The following is an 18,804-nucleotide window of genomic DNA, read 5'->3' on the forward strand; positions in this document are numbered from 1 at the left end:
TGAATAGTTTTTGTTTGTTATTCTTATATTACTTTTGTTCTCTTTGTCGTCCATTTGTTCTCCTTGTATTTCTCCTATTGTCTTTTTCGTCCCCTTCTCTTCTCTTTCCCGTCCCCTTGTTCTCCTTGCATTCTTCTTCACCTGTTTGTATCCCCGTTATCTTCTTATATTTCCCTTGTTCTCCATATAATTCCGTTCCCACCCTGCATTCCCCATCGACTCTTTCTCTTCACCTTCTTCTCCTTGTGTCCCCCTTCTTTTCGTCTTCTCCCTTTCCTCCATGTTTTCCCCTTATACTCTTCGTCATCCCCTTTTCTCTTGTATTCCCCTTGTTTTCCTTGTTTTTCCGTATTTGTCATATCTCCCTTTTTCTTCTTGTCATCCCTTGTTCTCTTTATTCCATTTGTTCTCTTTTGATTCATCTTGTCGTCAAAGTTTTCTCATTGTAGATTATTCCTTTTTTTCTCCTTAGGTTCCCCTTTTTATCTGTAAGGGGATTATAAATAACCCATAATTAATAATTGAACAAGATTACTTTCGTGTTTAATCTATAGCCGTCGACGAGCTTCTTGTAGATACATATAGTCCCCAAATCAATGTATGTGTAACAATAGTGAACAAATTGATCAGACCTCCATTCTAGGCACGCCATAGCAACTCTAATAATAAAACAAAATGGCCTCGCTTCCGCTGGAAACATAAAACAGTTGGAGACATACAGAGTGAGCCAGGAGGAAAGGTACATGTTTTGACGGGTGATAATATTGGCGATTCTGAACACAAAAGTTTATATGAACATACCTGTTCTTTATGAATTCAGAGAAAACTAATCCTAACAATGAGGAACGAGGAAAGTGCACGTGATAGTAAATTAAAACATTGTTACCTTACGTTCTGTTTAATTGTGTACATTTCTTAACAGAACATGTTCAAAAAGTCAATCGACAACTTCAATGCACTTTGCAGCTCTTCTAGACAGCTACTGTGTTGCTGATCTGAGCTGATTCGGACATTCCTTTACTTGAGCACAATCATGTAAAATGCGAGCGACAAGTTCCTCCCTTGTTTCCACTTTGTGCTTTTAGACTTCGTTCTTAAGCCAACCCACACACACAGCAATCCAATAGAGTAAGGTCGGGTGACCTCGGTGGCCAAGAGAAGACTCCACCGCGACCGATCCAACGCCCAGGATATGATTCATTGAACCTCTACAGCTTAATGTTGTTTTGGTTGCGTCCGCATGTGAGTGCTGATGAAGGACATGAGACTGACGCTCGTGATTTTCAAACAGCTGTATGTCAGATACTGTTTAGCACAGGATATATGTTCATATAAACTTTTTTGTTCAGAATCACCAATATTATCATCCCTTACACTATGTACCTTTCCTCCTGATTCACCTTGTATATGAATAACACTGAAAACCTACAGAGAGGTGGAAATATTACTAGAATGCTCAAACACTCTCTTTCTAGGTCTCTTTGTCTTCCACTAGTTTTCCTTGTATTCCCCTTGTTTTCCTTGTCTGTCCGTTTGCTCCTTATATTCCTCCTGTTCTCCTTATCGTCCCATTATTCTTCTTGCCGCCCTCTTGCTTTCCTTTTGTTCTTCTTGTCCTCTTGCTTTCCTTTTGTTCATCTTGTTCTTCCTGTATTCCCCTAGTTATCCTTGTCGACAGGTAATGGAACCAACATGTACGTCTACATAAGATCTGCAGGACAGTAAATTTATGCACCTATAGACGGATTAGTTCTTTAAATTAATTTTGCTTAACACATTTTAAATTTGTTCTCTACAACTTTTTAAACTGAATTAAATATAAGATACATAATGATTACCTCAGCATCTAGGACCACGTGACTGCTAGCAGTGCTCCAAACAAAAGTGGCACTACAGTGCACATCGAGGACGCCATGCTGTTGTAAGCTGTCATGCCTAAATCTCGTACTTCAGGTTCTGTCGGAAACAAAATAAAATTTATCAATATAACATAATCATATCGCATCTGGTACAATAACTAGCATAACATATATGTAATATTTATTTATAGTTATGTTCATTTAAATTTCAATTCACAAATAAATGACTAGTAAAAATATATAAAGCATAAATATTTACCAAATTCGATTAATTGCAAAAAAAAAAAAAAAAAAAAAAAAAGTTACAATCTTCAGAGTTATATATTACACAACGGGCTTGTAAATATGATTATTATATACAGACATTATATCTTTAGGATCTGCTATCGTTGTTACCAACTTTGTAGCATTACCTTATTTATGACAAAAATAAAATATTGTATTTCTATTTATTTATACGTTTAATATGCAAATTCATTAAAATATTTAGGCTGGTTAACACAAGTGTTTTTCATATCAATACTAAATTAATTTCATGTATTTAAATATGTGGTTATAGTATGATATACCAAGATTTTATTTCTCTTCGAAATTACTGAATAATCATTGCTAATGGAATGTAATGAATGTTTTTGATTATGCAATCGCCTGTTGTGAAATAATTTTCCCGACTCTTCAGAAGCTCGATAAAGATAACAGTGCATAAATTGGTGAATAATATCAATCATTTATATTTATGCAGCAACTATCACTCGTAATTAAATATTTTAACGCCATTTACATGAAGTTTTTAAGTGACTTCGCTTACAACTTCTGTTTCAAATTGGCTATATTTATATAAAAGAGAGCTCTTGGAGTTTCTCCTAATAATTAGTTTCAGATTGCCACGCAGAAAGGACTAAATGAAATAAGCTAACAGCTAGAACCGTGAGGATATACAGAGTGAATCCTAAGTAATGTAATTAATTTCAGGGGGTTATTCTTTGAGATATTTCAAACAAAAAGTTTAATATAATTTTGCTCCTTTTTACTTCCTTTCCGAGATAAAAACTGTTTTAAATATGAAACATTTTATAGCGTATTTTGAGAAAGCCATCCAGTTAATTTCCGATATACTCAGTATAAGTTATTTAAGATAATAAATAATTAAAAGAATTTTTAGTTGTGTCCTTTAAATGTGAAGAAATTTGATCCTAAGAAATGTAACATTGTAAAATTCCTTTGCAGAACGCAGTTACATTTGTTCGAACAAATTTCTGATCATATAAAGAACAAAACTAGAAACGAAATGTTTCATATAAAACAATTTCCTAAGGTATTGCAGAAATTTGGGAAAACTGAAGTAAATTTATAACTTAAATTGAGTCATAGAATAAATGTGTCAATTGAGGTAACTGTGGACAAAGGTTGTTTTAAGAAAAAAATACTCTGTTATGACTGAATTGCACCTCTCCTTTCATCTTCTTTTTCCTTATTATATCCTGTTTCTTCTCCTTTCGTTGCTTACGCTTCTTCCATGGTGTTAGTTCTGCATCTGACTCCATAACTAATACAACAATTCAAAGTATTTTTCTCCGAGGTGACTTTTGCCCTGTATGTAGAAAGCAGTACTGCCAATCTACTACAGTTTAAAATTCTATGGATAAATGTTTCAAGATGATGTGAATGGGATATCTGCAAATGCTACCATCGTTCTGACTGCATAATGACTGTTTTCACAAAAAAAAGTATTTGGATTAGGGTTGTTTTATGAAAACCACTGAAAATTTCCATTCCTATAACACAGACATATTTTTTCTAACAACCATTTCAGTAGATGGCCGCTACATTAAGCTCATCATATGCTTAATATCTCAAATATGCATTTTTGGACTATGGTTCTTTTTTCATAAAAACCCTCTAATTAAATAGCCTTACAAATTTAAGTGTCCCAAGATAGGAGTGTCATTTGAAATTTCAAACTAGGGTGGTTGTGGCGAGTGAATAAAACCTAAAATGTAATTATCACTGGTTTTAAACTTCTCCCTGAATATGTAAATTGATGTGTTTTTATTTAATTATATTCAATTCAAATTAGAGGCCTATAGTTATTTAGACTAAGAAGTTTTAAAATGAAAGATTTGTATATATTTATCAGTAAAAGTTAAATTTCTATCACTCAAGTTTTGCGTACGTTACAAATGAATATTTCTCACATTAAGTTATATCAGATCACAATTAATTATACCACCATATACAGTTCTTTTTCTACTTTAGTACACAGTATAAAATCAGAATATTACATATTAAAATGGTGAAAGATATTTCACACATCTTCCACATTTCGTTGAAACACTTTAAATTAACTGAAGTGTTATATAATATTTTTAAGTCAATGATGGATATCTGAAAACCACTGAAAACATTTGCATTATCGCCCAAAGGTATGTATGTGTTATTGTTCATTTTATGTACTCCTATTTCAAAAATATATTCAATAAATTTAATATTCCACGAATCAGCCCCATTCTATTTAGCTGCAGCCATGCATATTCAGAAGGGTGGAGAAATAAACAGAGATGGTTTGCCTGAAGAAACATAACAGAATGTGTAACATCAACAGCTCTTCAATGAAAAATATATATATTTCATTTATTCATATTCATTGGTAGGAAAGTGCAGATAAAATATTTTATAAATTCATACATATTGATTTGCATACGGTATAAAATAAAATTCAAAGAGGTGTAAACATTATCACAATTCAAGTCACAATTATTTGTAAGTCGTGTTCCATTCGAAAGTACTCTTAACACATAGAAAAAAATATACATTTCTGGTGCACTTCCGATATTTCACAAATTTTTCGTTGTCAGTAGCTTTATTAAATCAAAGAGCTATATGATATGAGTTCTAGTATTAATTTTGAAACATAATATTTTCGCAGGACCAAAATAATTATGTGAATCATCAATGCTGATTATCATTACTGTACATTATTTTCAGAGAATATAATTGATCTTAGTGACATATAGATTTTAATCTATATTAAATAAAAATAATTTTTTAAAAAATCTTTAAATTTGTGATAATAAAAATTGTAATACGTGAATGGCACAGTCTATTGAGTAAGAAATGTCTTGCTTTATTGCCTGGTAATTTGGTGTAATTACAATAAAAAGAAGAATGTAACTTCATTGTATAAATTTTGTTCCATTTATTTAGTTTGTTTTTGATATCGCAACTCATTTCATGGTTTAAATTATTTATGGTATGAAAAAGCAAAAGTTCTTACAAAATAATTTTAGTTCTTTCTTCATTAAAAACTATTTCATCGGCTAAGAATGAAAACCTCGTATCTCACGAAAATCAAACTTTACAGGAGGAACAAAATCTGTGTGCGACTTCATTTTTATATTTTTTTAAACATAATTGACCAAATTTAACTTTTAAATCAGAAACAAAAACAGTTGTTTTCACACTTTTCACGGATGAGTTACGAGATTTTCTTTCGATTAAGCAAAAAAAAAAATCATATTTTAAAATTGCGATACGTGGTTTTGTTTCTTAGCTTGCGATTTATTAAAGTATTGCTTTAAGGCTAAAAACAATAAATAGGACAGTGGAGACTCAATAAATAAAACAGAAATACTTTTTCGTGTATTTGCGACTTATTAAAAACCAATTTTATTGCTTCGTAGTATTATTTTAAGTCATTTTGGATATTCAGTGTACGTATTTACATACTTCATCTAATAAAATCACATATCCTCTGAGATTTCCATGTAAATTATTCTGAACAGAAATGCACTGTTCACAAAAATTAAGAAATAATATTAATAACATTAATATATAGGCCTACAGTAATATAACAATTATTGCAATAGTGCCAAATTTCACACACATAAAGTTCTATAATTAAAACAAATCATAATAATTTTTTCTTAATTTGTTATTAAGAAATAATGACTCCATCCTCTAAGCTTTTCCTCCTCTAAGAAGAATATTTCTTTATTATACATTGCTAATTACAATTGCTATTAATGTGGCACCATGTGATTAATCAGGATTTGACAGGATTTTTTTAACATAATTATTATAATGTCTTTCCTCAGAGATGTTGGTACAGCAAACTGCCGTCGAAATTCTTCGAAAAAAGCTGGTATAGTCCCTCGAGCATCTATGAGGAAGCCGAATACATCAACGTGATTTAAGGTATATTTCAGCTTGAAATAGTGACTGTAGACTCATAGATCGATTTCTTCTCATGGTGGACCTCGGCTGACTGATGACATCCTACTTCAAAACGTATCGTGGGGTCCACAATGATGCCCACAATACTTTAAATTAGCACTTATTTCTCGATCCCTCTAAGAAGGGCACAGTGTACAATGAATTAATATATTTTTTCATGAAATTAAGAAACAAAGAATTATATTTGCGTTTTTAATATATGTAAGATTCTTCTCATCTAAACCAAAATATTTCTACGTTATTTCATAAATTAATATATTTTGACATAAAAGATGTATAAATTACGTTTATATTATACTATATTTTATATTTAATTAATACCCGATGGAGTATTATGAGTATTTTTGCATTGCTACAAAAACATTTAAGATTAGATACCAGAATAAAGTCGTCACTATGTATTTCATAACACAATACATTTACTATAACAAAATTTTTAACTGTCATATTTCGATCTTCATCATTTCATTTTTTTATTTCATTTGTTATATTCCATAGATCTTACATTAGCAATGAAGCTTTAAGATGTGGAACAAGTCAAATTTTTACAAAATTACAATTACAGTTTTTTACAATCTTTTACAATTTTTACAATTTTGCAATTTTCTCACCTCATCTCACTACATCTCGCCAAAATATTGTAAAGAAATTGTAAAAAAAATGTAGAAAATTGCAAAATTGTAAAATGTTGTAAACATTTGTAAAAATTGTAATCGTGTAAAATTTTGACTTGTTCTACATCTTAAAGCTTCATTGCTAATGTAAGATCTATGGAATAGAATAAATTAAATGAAATCTACAGTTCCTCTCACAGTCAGTGGATTTCATGATTTTATTTACTTGATGAAACTGAGCTGTTCTCGATATTGTACTTGAATTGGTGATAATGTTTACCAAATTATAAACTAAATAATGCAAAAATATAAACAACTAATATAAGATGCAACAAGCGAAATTAATTCTAGAAAAAGTGAGGAAGAAAATAATAGAGAAAGAGTGTTTCTGAACTGACCTGCCAAAACTTCGGAATCGGGTGAGGGCTCAAACAGGGAGTTCTCTGCCGGGTGGAGTGCCAGGAGAGAGAAAGAGAACAAACCAATCAGTCACAAATCAACAAACCGACAAGCAGAGCAAATACAGTACAAGCAACATCAACAACAAATTATACTTTCCCACTTCTCTCTTTATTATGTGTGTACTAATACTTCCTTAGCTGAATTACCATAACGCTGGCTTTATACTCAAATCTCGGCAAAATTCAGTGGAATTTCTGATAAGAACGGTTTGGTGAATATTTTCTAGGAATACTCCCGTTTCTCCTACAGAACCCCAATAATTTCCCTTTAACTATTATCACTAGACAGCAAAAAAAAAAAAAAAAAAAAGATTCAAATAAAAGTCATGTTTACGGTTTACAAGTATTGTACGCATAGACTATGGCATAAGGGGTGCACGCATCCCAAGTAGGTACAACACGGTACCGTCCGCAGAGAGCACTACGCGAACACCGAAAACTGCCACTCTGCGTTCTCAGTCAGTCCTCTTCCGTACGTGAACAGAGAATATTGAGATACGTAAACATATTCTTCATTTGTGTTTAGTGAAGTAATCATAATGCCGAAGACAGATGTTAAAAAACATATCGTGTATTCTTTAATACAAGAATATGCTGTACACATTTTTTAGGAGTGATACTGGTGAAATAATTAAGTGTCGGTTATGTATGTGTGCATTAAAAAAGATAACAAAACAATCGTTAGAACATCAATATAATACATAAAAACACATGAAAAATGTTGTATGTTAGAAGAAAATAAGAGTTAAAGTTCAAATTCCGCCTCAAATACAAGATATGACTTTTGCCAGGATTTGTGTTGAATGATGATAAGTTGTAATATTCCATTCAAAACGTTGAACAATTCTCACTTTAAAGGGTTTATAGAAAGTAGACAAAATATGCGATTACAATAGTTATATCAACGTACAACTAATATTCAGTGATTATTCCATGTGTCAATTTACATTTCCCCAGGTCTATACCTGCACGCGCCTCTAGTATGCTTGTTGTGCTTACGTAAACAACCCTCTGACGAGACAAATCAGTCGTGTTGTAGTTACCTTCACATCCGAATGACTTTTTTCCGCTGTCTAATTATCACTATTATGATTTTGATATAACATCGTTTCTTATAGCGTGTTGCGCCAAAGACAACGTAGGTGTAAGACTGCTAAGTGAACTACAATGCTTCGTCTCGTTGCTTTTAAAGGGGACGTTTGAGATGAATTTCTGACAATGAAAGTTGGATAAATAAAATTCATGAATTTCAACCACTTCCGCTCGAATGAAATCACTAACATTCTTATAATCTCTGACTCGTATGATTTGCCTGATGATTCCTTTATGTATCCTCAGAAGTAGTTCCGTTCTTTGCCGTTAGAGTGCAGCACCTGCCAGTTCCTTGGCCATCTGTTATTAGGAAGAGAATTGCTTTTTTGTTTCTCCATGGTGTCTCTATGACCTTGTGCACTCATAAATTCAGATCAGAAAGTGTTGAAACATGCATATAAATTGTATCATTGAATTAATTCAGATTCAGTTCATTATTCATGAACGATAATTAGGAACCATTCTTTGTCCCAGGAGGTTACAAGATTAAATATTACCGGAGTTCTTAACTGGACTACGCACGTGCATCTAGAGAGCGAAGTACTTGACTGATGGCTCACGCGACTGTTGTTTCGTAAAGTGGGTCAGAATAAAACGTCGGCCACTTTAAGATGCTAGTATTTAAAATTTAAATGACTTACACTATGTACAATAGAATACGCTATTTTTACTATTACACTATAATAAAGAGTGTAGACTTACATTAATCACATATAAAGCTCATGTACAGTGCTGTGCATTGTAATGCAAGGTATCAAATTTTATTTCATAATACTAGGCTTGCAGCCTTATTATTTTTTTTAATTGTGTACAATAGTGTGAATAATGTTTGATCATGTAACTGTTCACACTTTATGATAGTTTAATAGTGAAAATAGCGTATTTTAGTGTACATATATAGTGTAAAGGGCTCTCAATCTTTGACTTATTTCAAAATCCGTTTGCCAAAAGACTATGATTGGTCTTAAAATCTTACTTTTGTAGAATATTTATTTTTAATATATCAATTTTCCTTCGTTATATTAATCATTTCCTAGATCAAATTATATTATTTAACACCAGGTTGTAATTGTTTAACTCTTAGAATGACATGTAACCAAACACATCTATATTTACAATTATTATTATTATTATTATTATTATTATTTTTTTTTTTTGACTAGAATATTGTACGAAATCGAAATATAAAAACTGGAGATTTATCCTTCGAAGAGGTGGACAAATTCAGATATATTGGAGCAATATTAACAAAATATAAATGACACTCCGGAGGAAATTAAACGCAGAATAAATATGGGAAATGCCTGTTATTATTCGGTTGAGAAGATTTCGTCATCTAGTCTGCTGCCAAAAAATCTTAAAGTTAGAATTTATAAAACAGTCATATTACCGGTTGTTCTATATGGTTGTGAAACTTGGACTCTCACTTTGAGAGAGGAACGATTCTTAGGAAAATATTTGGGGCTAAGAGTGATGAAGTTACAGGAGAATTGAGAAAGTTACACAAAGCAGAACTGCACGCATTGTATTCTTCACCTGACATAATTAGGAACACTAAACCCAGACGTTTGAGATGGGCAGGGCATGTTGCACGTATGGGCTAATCCAAAAATGCTTATAGAGTGTTAGTTGAGAGGCAGGAGGGAAAAAGACCTTTGGGGAGCCCGAGACGTAGATGGGAGGATAATATTAAAATGGATTTGAGGGAGGTGGGATATGATGATAGAGACTGGATTAATCTTGCACAAGACAGGGACCAATGACGGGCTTATGTGAGGACGGCAATGAACCTCCGGGTTCCTTAAAAGCCATTTGAGGTAAGTAAGTATTATTATTATTATTATTATTATTATTATTATTATTATTACTATTATCATCATCATCATTATCATTATTATTTTTCCATTCTTGTCTCTTTTGATATTACTTATATTTGCTATGTATTTTTTTACTGGTTGAACATAAGAGAAGGCATTATGGCCTTAAGTGTGTCAGTAGCAATAAAAATAAATCATTTAAATGCACAATCAATTTAAATTGTAGGAAAGATAATCGTACTGTCAATCTTTATCTTTGGAATGCATTTTAAACACTTTTCGAAATCTAGTTTTGAAGCATGAGTAGAACATCAACTGCATCACAAACAAGATGCAAGTGTTCCCTTGCATTATAGGTCCACCAACTTACTACCGATGGAAATGAGGTCGCTGCTATCTCTACAAACAGGAAACATGCAACGATCTCAATAGTTCGGACTCCTACCGTCGGTAATCGGAACTTGCTTGCCTATACCTGTGACAACATGACGTTACGTCAACAAAGTCTTTGAAATGCTAACCTTATCTCCGTATGCCCTGGGACAGAATACAGTCTCTAATGATAATATGACTAAATATAAGCACTAATAATGACTGTAATAATCATAATACCTATTTATGTCAGAGTAAACATTAATTAGTATCGCAGACATATGTCTATAAAACAACATAAAAAATATGAAGGAAGAAAGTGTATCGTATGAGAATGAAAAAATTGGGCTAACAGTTTTCAGTGTATTCGGAAATGGATAGCAGAAAGTTAATCGAAATAAAATGAAAAATAAGGGCAATGTTCTCATACAAGCTCTCCAACTCAATTTTATGCTCACCTTCCAGTGCTGCTGAATATTCAACCTAAGACACCGGTTTCAATAAATTAATACATGGTTCAATTTGTTTCTATAGAAACAAAATGTCTAACTTTCTTTCAATTTATTGTACTAGAAAGAACCAGTATAAACACATAGGCCTATTGATGATGAAGATGATGATGCTGATGATAATTATGCTCTTACGAATCATCACGGATTATTTTGATTCGTATTAAAATCTTCGACTTTCGATCCTGCCTAACCCTTAAATTGGCAAAACTTCATTTCTCACACTAGTTTATTAAATCGTGTCGGACTGTAAAAGAGTAAAGTAGTGATTCTTAATAAAGAGTTCTCCCCAGAAAACAGCTGGATAAGAAATCATCAAGGTCTAACCCTCTCGGAATGGATAGACGCCCTTAAAATGGTAGGCTATGTCGCTCCTGTCCGAGCTGTACCGGGTAGAAGTCGAGATAGTACCCACTGTAGGCGCTGTCTCAGCGAGATTGAAACTCTTCCCCATATTCTTGGCTTGTGCCCCTATAGTGAGGCCCTTCGCAACATCCGTCACCACGCTGTCCGTTCTATGCTGGCCGAGGCACTGAAGGAGGTAGGGTTTACAGTCCATCAAGAGGTGCAGGGACTAGCCACACAAGGAAATGTTCAGTGAATTGATATCATTGCCATTAAGAACTCGGCATACATTCTCGATCCCACCATCAGATTTGAGACACATGCAGATCAACCACATGAGATGGACAGTAAAAAGAAACGCATCTATGAACCAACAATCCCGTTCTATAAAGATAAATATAGCCTGTCCCACATTGATGTAATAGGTCTCATGGTGGGAGCACGAGGTACCATACCCTCCTTCTTTGCCAACAAATGTAAAAACCTGGGACTAACACACAGCATTGTGAAGGAAATAGCCATTAGTGCCCTCAAAGGATCGGTTCAGATATTGAGAAATCACTTATATGGCAGTGATAATTGAAATTTCAACTTATATTAACCGACGGCTATTGATTGGTTTAGGTATCAATGCCAATAAATCCGTATTATCATTTTTCTCGCGGTATATGTCATTCAAATCATTCTAACATATCTGATGATACTACTATCCCTTTCTTAACTGTAAATGAGCACAAACGCTACTTAGGTGTAAATTTTTCTGACGTTTTGTATATTCGATTCCCTAACCGTTTCAAATGTAAATCATTTTACCTTTTAGGTGTATTTCCAAATTATAGTATGTAATACGCTTTGTCAAATCTGGCAACCTTTTCATAAGGGAAGCTTAATTTATTTATTTATATATTTATTATATAAACAACTATCGCAATGTTCATATTTTATATGTTGTACAATATTACAGTAGGCCTATTGTGAAATTTTAATTTCCCTACCAATTCTTTCTATTGTTCTATTACAATTATAGCATATAGCCTGTTAATCTGTTGTATCCTATAGGAAACTTTGCGAATTTAAGGATTAATAATCTCATAGCCTATTTTCAAATTTAAGGAAGAGTAATAATAAGCATTCTCGGTAAGTGCTAGATGTGTATTAAGTTTGTTTGGTATGTAATGTTCCACATAGAAGATATTAGGGAAAATCTTTGGTGTACATAAACATACTAATTCCTATTAAAACTTACGTTAATTTGATATAATTGTTTGTTATGCAGAAAATATAGACACAGACATTTCTGTGTTAGATGTTAAGCAACAAAGGAATTGTATGGAATCGGATATAACATCACTAAATCTGCCTCTATATTATACTGCCTTTATAAATCCCAATAGAGCCTTTAGAATTTAGATTAGAGGTTTAACGTAGAAGGCAGATATAATTTTTCAAAATTTAGTCCAATAATAGTAGTAGTAGTAGTAGTAGTAGTAGTAGTAGTAGTAGTAGTAGTAGTAGTAGTAGTAGTAGTAGTAGTAGTAATAATAATAATAGTAATAATAATAATAACTGTTTTTGTTTATTAATATAATACGTATTCATTCCATAACATTTTAACAATATATGCAGGTTGGAAGATGTTAAGTGACAGTCCTTTTAAGGGTAACAATCTTGAGAAAATTATGAACAAAAAAATCCTCTACTATTTTGTTCCTTTGATCTTAGAATTCTCAGAAATATATAATTTACATTATAAATTTTGATATTATCTTCTAACATATTTAGAAATACCTACAAATTTGATAAAAGTAATTACATTAACGTTCTCGGTTTCAAGAAAATAATGTTGCATGAAATTTCTGTCGCATTAAAGAGTTTAAGAGTACTTTAATACTTTAATTATTCATAAATCACTTTAGGCAATAGATGTTTGGCAGCACTGTTACCAGACTCGTGCTTCAACCTAAGGCTTGACTACTGCGGGACCTCGTGAAAAAGATCTGATATTGACATTGGCACTGCTGTGGAGAAGGATGCTTCCACGCGTTGGTAAATGCTGCTGTATATACTGCGATGTTACAATTCTTTCTAGAAATCTTAAGGATTTACTATATGCAGTTACTGTCATTGAACACCTTCGCTTTGTTTGCATTTATAGCATACACATCAGTAATGTACTGCAACAACGCTCAATTCACGTGGCATTATAGTCCCGTCGCTCTAATTTCCGGCAGCCAATCGCGTTGTAAGTCGGCTACATTTAAACGTGTGCGTCTTGTAATTCGCTGAGGAAGACATTATTTATTTCTTAAGGCTCCATAAATGCTTAATATAATCGCCCGCCATTTTGGCTCTTTCGTTGGCGTTCGCAGAAAGCACACGAAGACGTTATTTTCAGCTCAATTATTTGCTGAATTACAGTGCGTTTGATTTATTATCATAGGAGCTACGACATGATAATGTTTAACGGTGTGGCAAATAGATTCCTCGTATGGTAGCTCGGCAACTAAAGAACGAAAATGGCGAACGATACTACCTACCTAGACTTTTTAGAGCCTTCATTTCCTAAGACGTAAGCAAAGAGGAGGAGTTGTGACGCCGGGAATAACAGCGTCGCGACTATAACAATTGTAGCAAAATTAAAATAAAAAATTTAAACAATTTTGTAAATACTATCTTCATTTTATTACATATATAGCCACCAAAATGTACAGAATAGAATGTTGGCTGATAATAGACCGTAATCTACGATTCTATTGTTCTCTTATTATGTTTTCTGGTAGGTTGAATCATCTCTTCAAAGTTATCCACCTCCTTCAACGTAACGATGTAATTCGGATTAAGAAAGAGGCCGCAAATTCCCTTTCTTACAGGTTTGTGACCCTTTTAAGGAACTTTAAGTTATTTTAAGTTACATTTTTTCCTCCTTTACCATTGCTATTGCCAAAGTGAAAAGGCATTCAATTATGACTTATTTAGCAACACGTATGCAGGGAATGTGTACTGCTATGATAAATTCTAAATCGACCTTTTGCCACATCACGTTACTTTCTTTATATTTTTTTTCATCATTGTTAAAGTGAAAAAATAATTTATACTCAGCATTGAACATATATACGTCGTCCCGCGTTTCACATCAAAACAAAACTTGAATGGTACACTATTGTGTGTTAATTAAATTATACTTCATTTCATACAAAAATTCAATTAAATGTAAAGAGAATTCATTCCTATTCACAATGTATCTGGAAGCAAACCAAAACCATTTACATTTTGAGTTATTAATATTCATAAATAATACTTTATATACAGATGGATGTGAGAGCGGATACCCTCCCTACCAGTAGAAACACTGATGTGATAGAAGTTACGCACAGCTAACGGAAAAGGGAAGTAATATTCATAACAACATTAAAGTATTGATATTTTGAATTGGTGCATTCATACTGGCGTGGAAAACAGTAATGGTCTACATATCAAAAGCAAGTTCCTTATTGTGACACAATATTCAATCTAATGGACAATGAATTACAAGTATATGTACAAAATTATGTAGTTTCACTAATCGATAGAAAACTTGAAATATTATACGACAGTAATGGCGATACGGTTACAAAGATTTTTAAATGATTTGTGTACACGGACGCTAAGCCAAGCCATCTATAGCTATTGGGAGGCTTATCACCAAAGAAGGCATATTGAATTTCGACAAATGCAATCTGTACGCATTTTGCGAATGAAAAGAAAGTGTAAATATAATTATTATAATGTCTTTCCTCAGAGATGTTGGTACAGCAAACTGCCGTCGAAATTCTTCGAAAAAAAGCTGGTATAGTCCCCCGAGCATCTACGAGCAAGCCGAATACATCAACGTGATTTAAGGTATATTTCAGCTTGAAATAGTGATTGTAGACTCATAGATCGATTTCTTTTCATGGTGGACCTCGGCTGACTGATGACATCCTACTTCAAAACGTATCGTGGGGTCCACAATGATGCCCACAATACTTTAAATTAGCACTTATTTCTCGATCCCTCTAAGAAGGGCATAGTGTATAATGAATTAATATACTTTTTCATGAAATTAAGAAATAAAGAATTATATTTGCGTTTTTAATATATGTAATATTCTTCTCATCTAAACCAAAATTTTTCTACGTTATTTCATAAATTAATATATTTTGACATAAAATATGTATAAATTACGTTTATATTATACTATATTTTATATTTAATTAATACCCGATGGAGTATTATGATTATTTTGTGCATTGCTACAAGAACACTTAAGATTAGGTACCAGAATAAAGTCGTCACTATGTATTTCATAACATTCTCAATCCACCACTGCTCCATTCCGCGCTATCATCGTACCATAGTTTCTAGGTGGGCACTGTAATTGAAAATAAACATTACTTAAAGTACTATTTATAAAATAATACTCCATGTAAGTTATACAGAATTCCAACGCACGGGCGGGATTTGCTAATATCGCGACTTCTGAGTGATGAACATATTCATCATCGTGGTCATTCTTGCATAGCTAGAGGTTATCATATGTCATTGGATTTAAAGTTAGTTTATTCAAAGCGGAAATGTAAAGATTCCAGTTTTGGAACCTGCGGGTAAATACCTCGTCAGTGTCTGAACAGACATTGCTAAATTGTCAGCGAAAGCATGATATTTTCCTCGAACTTGCATTGAAGCAACATGAAAGTAATCCATAGGAGTAGCATTTGCAATTATAGGAGGATTTATTCAATGTTATCCTTTATTTACAGGTTTAACTATAAATCTAAAATGATTAAGAGTGCTATTTGTAATTACATTTGCACTATCTGGAATCCTATAACTTTTGTGCAACATACATATAGGTATTGCGATTTTTTTTTCATTGGTTTATTTTACGATTCTGTATCAACATCTCAGGTTATTTAGCGTCAGAATGAATGAAAGTTATAATGCCGGTGAAATGAGTCCGTAGCCCAGCATCGAAAGTTACCCAATATTTGCTCGTATTGGGTTGAGGGAAAACTCCGGGAAAACCTCAACCAGGTAACCTGTCCCGACCGGGATTCCAACCCGAGTCTGGTTTCGCGGTCAGACGAGCTAACCGTTACTCCACAGATGTTGACGGTATTATGCAATAGAATTACGTCTTTCTCCTCATTAGGTATGGGGGATTACTTGGGAATTTTGATGTAATACTACGTATTTCTTCTCACTATGTATGGAGGGGTGACTTGGGAATACTGATGTAGAAGCACGTCTTTCTCCTCAGTAGGTATGGGGAATAATTTGGGCATTTTGATGTAACACTGCGTATTTGTCTTCATTAGGTATGGGGGACGACTTGGGAATATTGATGTAGCAGTACGCATTTCTCCTCACTAGGTAAGGGGGTAACTTGAGACTATTGATGTAGCACTACGCATTTCTCCTCACTAGGTATGGGGTAACTTGGGAATATTGATGTAGAATTACGTCTTTCTCCTCACTAGGTATGGGGGACAACTTGAAAATTTTGATGTAGCACTACGCATTTCTCCTCACTAGGTATGGGGTAACTTGGGAATATTGATGTAGAAGTACGTCTTTGTTCTCACTATGTATGAAGAGTAAATTGGAAATTAAACATCACATCAAAATTCAACCTCCTAATGCCGCAAACCGTCGTTCGCTGAGCCTTCTTCTCGTTCTCCTACTTGTCTTCTTTTTCTTCCTTTTGTTGTCTTGGTATACCATTGTTATAATATTCCCTTGTTCTCTTTGTATTCCATTCTTATATTTATGTTCTCCTTGTAGTCCAATTGTTCTCCTTATATTACTTTTGTCTTCCATTTAGGCCTATTACCCTTGTTTTTCTCTCTTATTCTCATTGTATTCCTCGTGTTCTAATTTCATTCCCCTTGTTCTTATTCTATTCGAATTGTCCTCCTTTTATTCCCGTTGTTTACCTTGTCGTCCCTTGTTATCTTTCTCGTTCGCTTGTTAAATTTATATCCCCTTATTCTCCTTGTTGTCTCCGTATTCTCCTTGTACTGCCCTTGTCCTATTTGCATTACCCTTGTTTTCTAGTTGTTCTCTTGTTCTCTTTGTTGTCATTTTTTCTCTTTGTATTCCCCTTGGTCTCTTTGATTCCCCTTCTTCTCCTTGCATTCTCCTTGTCCTTTTTGTATTCTATTGTTATTCTTCTAGTCTCCCTGTTATCTTTATTGTCCCGTTGTCCTCCATGTATCACCCTCGTGTTCTTCTTAGTTTCATTGTATTATCCTTGTTCTCGCATTCCCTTGCTCTTATTCTATTCTCACCGTTTTCATTTTATTCCTCTTGTCTTCCTTATATTCCCATTATTCTTCTTGTCTTCATCTTTTTCTCTTTGTATTATCCTTGTTATTACATTCACCTTGTTCTCTTTGTTGTTCCCTTGTTCTTCTAGGCACTTATCCAAAAGTGATTGCAACCATAAGTAATTCTACGTAAAGTTGTGCAAGTGTCGATTTTTTCTCAGGAGATTCAGTGTTATTTAACAGTTATTAAGTCCCGTCGCTCTTATTTCCGGTAGCCAATCACGTTGGAGGTCGGCTACATTTAAACGTGTGCGTCTTGTGATTCGCTGATGATGACGTTATGCATTTCCTAAGGCTCCACAAATATTTAATATAATCGCCCGCTATTTCGGCTCTTTCGCTGGCGTTTGCAGAACACAGGAGGACGTTATTTGCCCCTCAATTATTTGCTCAATTACAGTGCGTTTGATTTATTATCATAGGAGCTACGACATGATAATGTTTAACGGTGTGGCAAATAGATTCCTCGTCTGGTAGCTCGGCAACGAAAGAACAAAAATGGCGAACGATACTACCTACCTAGACTTTATAGAGCCTTCACTTCCAAGATGTAAGCAAAGAGGAAGAGTCACGCAGGAAATTACAGCGTAGCGACTATAGTACATTACATGTCTGAAATTTTTAACAGGTATGTATAGAAAATGCTTCTTGCTGATAGGGCCTATCTAGTATGGATTAATATATCTGAAATTAAGCTAATCAAAATTAAACGGTACATCTGTCATATCGTTACAATAAAATATATAAACGAATATACGGAGATCGTTTCAAAATTAAGTTTACAACTTATATCTCTCAATGTTATAACACACTATGCAGTGTGTTCTTCACGTAACACTTTATTTTTCCACATAGTGTCCATGGCAGTTGAGGCATATTTCTAACCGTGAGACAAGTTCTTCCACGCCACTCTCGTAAAATGTGGTGTCCTGACCATTTAACCAGCATTTCATCTCTGTTGCTTCCTTCTCGAAGAAATCGACAAGCAACACACCTTTATGATCCGAAAAATGGTAGCCATCACTTTGTCAACCGACTTCACGACCTTGAATTTCTTGGTTCGCGGGGAACCTGGCTGCTTCCACTCCATGCTTACCTTTTCGTTTCTGGGATGTGATGGTGAACCCATGTCTCGTGACCGGTGGCAATGCGTGC

The 18,804-nt window shown here is 33.7% G+C and overlaps 1 protein-coding gene across 2 annotated transcripts in view; it reads right to left on the minus strand.

Moving 5' to 3' along the window:
- LOC138700204 (limbic system-associated membrane protein-like) overlaps window positions 1–18,804 on the minus strand; it is a 1,013,135-nt gene that overhangs the window by 8,139 nt on the left and 986,192 nt on the right. Inside the window, exons 9-10 of one of the 2 annotated variants that reach the window (XM_069826645.1) lie at window positions 7,105–7,149; window positions 1,839–1,956 (exon numbers count right to left, since the gene is read on the minus strand). In XM_069826645.1, coding sequence (XP_069682746.1) covers window positions 1,847–1,956; window positions 7,105–7,149 — 155 coding nt within the window. In that variant the 3' untranslated portion in view covers window positions 1,839–1,846. The remainder of the gene's footprint in view (window positions 1–1,838; window positions 1,957–7,104; window positions 7,150–18,804) is intronic. The other variant, XM_069826646.1, reaches the window with a different exon arrangement.

This window comes from Periplaneta americana, chromosome 5 (assembly GCF_040183065.1).
Source record: "Periplaneta americana isolate PAMFEO1 chromosome 5, P.americana_PAMFEO1_priV1, whole genome shotgun sequence".
Classification (NCBI taxonomy): Eukaryota; Metazoa; Arthropoda; class Insecta; order Blattodea; family Blattidae; genus Periplaneta; species Periplaneta americana.